The 6,000-nt window shown below is 47.0% G+C and overlaps 1 protein-coding gene across 1 annotated transcript in view; it reads right to left on the reverse strand.

Moving 5' to 3' along the window:
* Window positions 1-6,000, reverse strand: part of LOC122370530 — a 29,160-nt gene that overhangs the window by 8,834 nt on the left and 14,326 nt on the right. The window contains exon 3 of the mRNA XM_043346194.1: window positions 709-988. Coding sequence (XP_043202129.1) covers window positions 709-988 — 280 coding nt within the window. The remainder of the gene's footprint in view (window positions 1-708; window positions 989-6,000) is intronic.

Genomic DNA, 6,000 nt, shown 5'->3' on the forward strand with positions numbered 1-6,000 from the left:
TGTTCCTGGAAGTAGCTGCCCTAAAAAGATACATACATTTGCTGGCCATGGGATGGCAGGCTTGGCTAATAATGGCAGACGGTTCTCACAATATAGCATGTAGGAGCCGCAATAGTTCGGTCTGTACATATTGTTGTTTCATGAAGCACCAAATATTTACGAGTTTTTTTTTTGTGCGGCCTGCGTGCATATACACCTGTTTGCGTGTTAGTTAATGGCCGAGTGACCTCCCTTTAGGCGAGGAGCTTCTGATAGTGCAACACAAAGCAATAATACAGGCGTCAACACCTTGCGCCACATGTACGATACGGAGGCTTATTGCATGTTACGTTGCGTGTTTGTAGTTAAGCGGCATTACCAAAATACCGAAGTAAAATCAATGCTGTCGCCTTTGTTTTGCAGCGGAAACTGTAATTCCTTGTCAGTAATGTATGCTGTTTCATCCATATGTCTAGATTTTGTAGGCGTTCCTGGGTCCGAACAAAATTGCTTACACAATGACGACACAAGGCGTTCTTACCCGGTAAACTGGGTAATGGCCGGTATGCAGGATCTTTTGTCTGAAAATCGTGAATGTCGACAGGGCAAAATGTGAACAACACATGCCTACCACTAGGCGTTTTCCACTTCCTCCTCCCTACCGATTCTCCCCTCCTCCTCCCAAGAAAGTCACCCAGAAAGTCAAGGAAAGTCACGCCGACCACCAACCTGAGACGGTCGCCGCCGAGCCGGCCACCACGGGCGTGCCGGCGGGCGCCACGGTCACTGTCAGCGCGGCCAGGTCCTCGGCTGCCGGCGACACCATGACGATGCCGTCCACACCGCCGCACGAGCCGTCCGAGCAGGCCGTGCACTCGGTGGAGGAGGCGGTGACCAGTTCGAACTCCTCCTTGGGAGCGCACAGGCACGCCAGCGTGCCCAGCTCGAGGTCCATCGTCTCCACTGCCGAGTAGGCCACGCCCAGCTGGCCGCACACCGTGGCACACTCCTGGCGACGCCATACGCGTGGTCAGACTTAGGCCCTGCAGGGACTGCGGCTATAGAAGGTCTCGTTTTTCTCACAGTCAATGACAATCCAAAAACTTTTTTTCGTGCAGGCTGGTCGTCTTCTATATTTTTTTATCGATGTAAAGCCTATATCTTGTTTTTCCACTGACGAAGGCACTTTGTTGTCGAAACGTCTGGTCTTATTACATTGTTTTTGGATTGTCATTGACTGTGAGAAAAACGAAATGTCTGACTCTCATAGAAGGTCTCATTTACAACATGGGTTACCTGCAGAGCACTGCCGGAGGAAACACCGAACAATTTAACGGTGTGCTGGGGCTACCGAGCAGAGAATCAGGATGAAGAGCATATCAGAGCAGCATGATCAAGGAATGCTTGAACAGTCTTTAGGCTTGGAATCTGAGAGAGGAATGTATGTGCCGATGAAAAGAAAAGACTCAAAGGCCAAATTTGCAGTGTGTGCTGGCAAAGAGTTCAGTGAGACCCGTCCCCATTATCATCACTCATGTATAATTGCAGCACACTACGAGTTTCACCGTGACCTCTTTTACACACCATTTTCAATGCCTTCTCTAACAATCATTTGATTTCCCAACAAGTACTCCTTTACTATCACCTTTCATCATAGTATAGGCATTCTCAGTAGCCTTTGCACCGGCCGAGTGCGTTACGGCCTCAAGCATAGCGGACGCGGCGGCTTGCAACGACTAGGAATATCGACCAAAGAGCATGAAATATGAAAACCTTACGAGCTGGAAAGTGTGGCCGTGTCTGTAGCAATGCGACTGAACGACGAATGGGACACCGAATTCCGGCGGAATATCGCTGACCGTCTATGACGAATAACGTCATTAAATTGACCCATAAAAGCTAGTGCTGGGAAGAAATTTATAAAATTATTACCCGAAAGGAATCTCCAGCATTTCCCGTTCGATGCCTGTCTAATAGACATGAAATGTCGAGCCGGTGGAATGCTTTCAATCATGGCCTGCTGCAGACGAACGATATTTAGTGGCCTGGCACTCGTGACGCTTGCAATAAGTTTCAATGGCCTTTTGCGCTAATTGGATTATAAATGGCCTTTTATAACTGTCAATATAGCTCTGTCAGCACCAAACTAAAACATGGAAATTGATGAAGTGGCTGAATTATTTTATCCACTTTTTATTTTAGTTCACTGGCAATGCACATTTAACCCTCGCCGGACCTATTGGTTTTCTACATACGCGCCGGCCGAGGGGGGGGGGGGCGGGTACGACCCCCCCCTCGCCGTTTCGCCCCTGGTGGAGCTAGCGCGTCGCGGAAAAAAAACGAGCGTGTGCGCCGTTACGAGACGCAGAGATTGGTACCCGATTTTAAGGTCCTAGGTCAACCGGTGACCTCTGAGGTCAGGTCAAGTGCCCCAAGGTACGGCTCAGTTTTTGGTGAATAACTTCGCAAAAAACGGCCGCAGAGCGCCGATTTTGACAGCATCGTGTTCGCCTCGCCCAGGCGCGTCGAATGATATACTTTTTGTCCGGGTCAGGTCAACTTGGGGTGTTGACCTCAGGTCAAGGTCAGGTCAGCACCCCCAGGTCACGAAGTTGGTCAAAAGAGGTCATGTCGCATATCATTCGATTCGGCAGGTCTTCCTGAGTCCATTGGTGGCTTTCTCGACTCGCTAGCTCAATTTGATCGGGAGTTATTGACGAAAAACTAATATGACCTTGATGACGTCATAAATGACGTCACGGCAGGTCAACATTGCAAAAGTGACGCATCTAACCTTGCAAGGAGTGCATCAAATAACGATTCTGTGTGCTTGAGATAGTTGGAGATCGTTCCCGGCGCCAGAATAGCAGTTTTCATTTTTCCCCATTGACTTATAATGGTGAGGTCACGAAAATGACCTGACCTCATATGACCTTCAGGAAAAATCCGAGATATACAAGTTGTGAGACTCATAATGGATACTAGATAATGCAAGTTTCATTTCCCTGTGACATCTCCTCTGGCAGTGAGGGCGTTGCGAAGTTGCGACATCTGAAGACCGTGCAGAGGTTCACTTATGACGTCATAGGTCAGTGACCTGACCTGACCCAAAAATGCGGTTGGTGTCAAAAGATGCGGCTTGGATCAAAGGTCAGGTATGCCAAGTTTCAGCTCTCTATCGCCAGCGTGTTCGGAGCTATCGCGAAAAGAACCTATGGGGGGGGCGGCACCCGCCGCCCCCCCCCTCGGCCGGCGAGGGTTAAAACTTGAAAGGATAACTTGCATGTGCATATGAAGTTGTACCTACATATAGTCCTATAGGTATACGTACATGAAAAACCCTTTATGCACTTATTTACAGATGTATGATAAAAATTCAAATCACATTATACAAAGATACTCGCAGCCGATATCCACTGTAATGCTGTTTGCTCTGGTTTTTAGGTATTTATTGCTCATGCATTTGTGGAAATTATTTTGCAACACTCCATTGTCTGCTGAACCTTTAGGCTTGCGGCGTGAAGGCTAATTAATTATGCAAAAATCGATAAATAAGTCAGCAGCATATTTCTCCATCAATCAAGCATAAAATTAAACTAAGCGAATGGTTAGCTGAAATGGGCTAACCAGCAATTAACCTTATTCACGAAATTTACCGCACAAATTTGTAATAAAAAGAAATGAGATCAAAGCATGAACATTGGACAGGCTGAGGGCCAACCATGCAGTGGTGGATCATGGGGATATTTAGGACTTTTAACCTGCCAGACACATCCAAAATGGAGCAACTGTGCCCGTTTGACTGCGTGAAAAAAAAAACTAAAGTATATTTATCAGAAAATATTTTTTCTTAATTCGACAGCTAGGCGTAAAATAGGAAAATCCGAAGAGTTTTGGAAGCTAGAGAGCCTCTCCAGGGAATGCAACACATGCATCGTCAAATCACTGCCACTTATTGGATTCGCTATTGCATACATGAATGTTATATTGTATTTCAATGAAATATCATAACCCTCGCATGTGTAGGGGGGGGGGGGTCGGATGGACCCCCCCATAGTTTTTCGCGAAAACCTCGCGTAAAAAGCGGCCGATCGCACCGACACTTTCAGTACCCTCGCATTGATCAATGTTACACCTACCGTAAAAATTTCATGACCCTGACCCAAATGACCTTTGACCTGTGACCTCTTTTCCGAGACCATGTTTGGCCGGAATCGCGATTCCGCGTATGTATGTCGGCTCGCATTAGCCGCACGTTTGTAAGCTTTTCGTGGTTTCAAACGTTCAAACATGTGATTTGATGTTGCTCCCATGCATTTAGGTGGGTGTCAAGGTCACCTGAGAGTCAGGTCAGGTCATTGACCTTTGGTGACCTCGGTTCACTTTTTCGAGTTTAACATGTTTCTAGGCTAGTTTTTGGAGCTGAATTCGAATTTAGCAACCATTTGAACATTTACGAAGTAGTTTTGGTGACTTCTTAACCCTCGCCCGTAAACGGTGTTTTGCCACCTTCGCCCATGCAGGGGGGGTGGTTGGTGCGACCCCCCTGGCGTTTGAAAACGGAGGGTCGTAGAGCTTAGCGGAAAAGACCAACGGATTGCTCTCAACGAGATCTCGCGATTGGTGGTATATTTTTTGATCCTAGGTCAACATTTGACCTACTTATGACCGGTCAAAGGTCAAATTTTCGGAAAAATCTAACTTTTTCAGATTTCCGCGCCGATTGCGGCAAAACGGTAAGAGATATCGACTTGAAACCTTCACTATCGTGATCCTTGATCAATTCTCTATCGTTTGGTGTGTATTTCGATGTCATAACTCTAAAAATGATGCGTTGGGAGCATCGGAAGTCTGCAAGTTCATTTGTGCATTGGGTCACGTCAGGCGTGTGACGTCACTGACCTGACCCTGACCCAAAATGAACTACAAGAAACAACCGACGGTGCCTAAAATGGATAGCAAATTCGAATTCAGGGCATCAAAATACCCCGAAAAGGCATACAAGTGCAAGAAGTCATTACAGGTCAACCGAGGTCACTGCCCTTACCTTGACCTTTAGTGACCTTCAAAATGTCAACGGACATTGTGCCAATGTCAAATCAGCCAGTTGTGATTCTAAAACAATCCATCAGTGTGTCAGGTAAGTCGGCATTTATACCAATGTGAAGCAATCTCCAATTTAGCGTACCTAAATCTGGCCGGAGGTTGTTCCCTTTATGACGTCATAACTCCGTGACCTGACATGACCTTGACAAAAAATACCAAAAGTTGCGCAAAGGATGCCCCATAGGGTACCGAAAATTTGAGCAGGCTATCTGAAACGGTTCGGCGTGTAGCTAAGAAAAACCTCAGGGGGGGGGGGTTGCACCAACCCCCCCCCCCCCCTACATGGGCGAGGGTTAACATGTTACGAAGCTGTCAGAGGCGGTTGACACGTACTACGAATACCCGTCACGACGCCTACCTGTTGACCTGACCTGACCTGACCCGACCTGTTCCAAATGTTATAGACATCATCTGTGATCAAAAAATAACACGATATTCGTGAATAGCACCCCGAAAAACTACTTAGCAGCCACAATTTACGACTTTCTAACAGGTCCCGATTTTCCCGACTTTGGGTTATTGACCTGACCTGGAAAGTCAACCAATGACCTAGGACCTTAAAATTTGGTATCATCGGCTTCCTCCCGTCACGGGCAACACGCTCGTTTTTCCGCGAAGCTCTAGCTCGATCAGGGGCCAAACGGGAAGGGGGGTCCAACCGACCCCCCCCCCTACACATTAGAAGCTGGCAAACGCCGCACACATGCGAGGGATAACGTTGTTTCTGATTGACGACTGACGCAGGACGCTTATACCTTTTTACTTATGTAAATAGCATTTTATTCGGGTGATATATGCAACGGCATTGAGGGAATTAACATTACAATGGCAAAAAACTTACAAACTGGCAGGCACCCATTTCAGCAAATCATTTTTAACATGGAGCATCATTTGGTCAGCCAGGGTCAATAAATC

The sequence above is a fragment of the Amphibalanus amphitrite genome, unplaced genomic scaffold (genome assembly GCF_019059575.1).
Source record: "Amphibalanus amphitrite isolate SeventyFive unplaced genomic scaffold, NRLGWU_Aamphi_draft 001142F_arrow, whole genome shotgun sequence".
Lineage (NCBI taxonomy): Eukaryota > Metazoa > Arthropoda > Thecostraca > Balanomorpha > Balanidae > Amphibalanus > Amphibalanus amphitrite.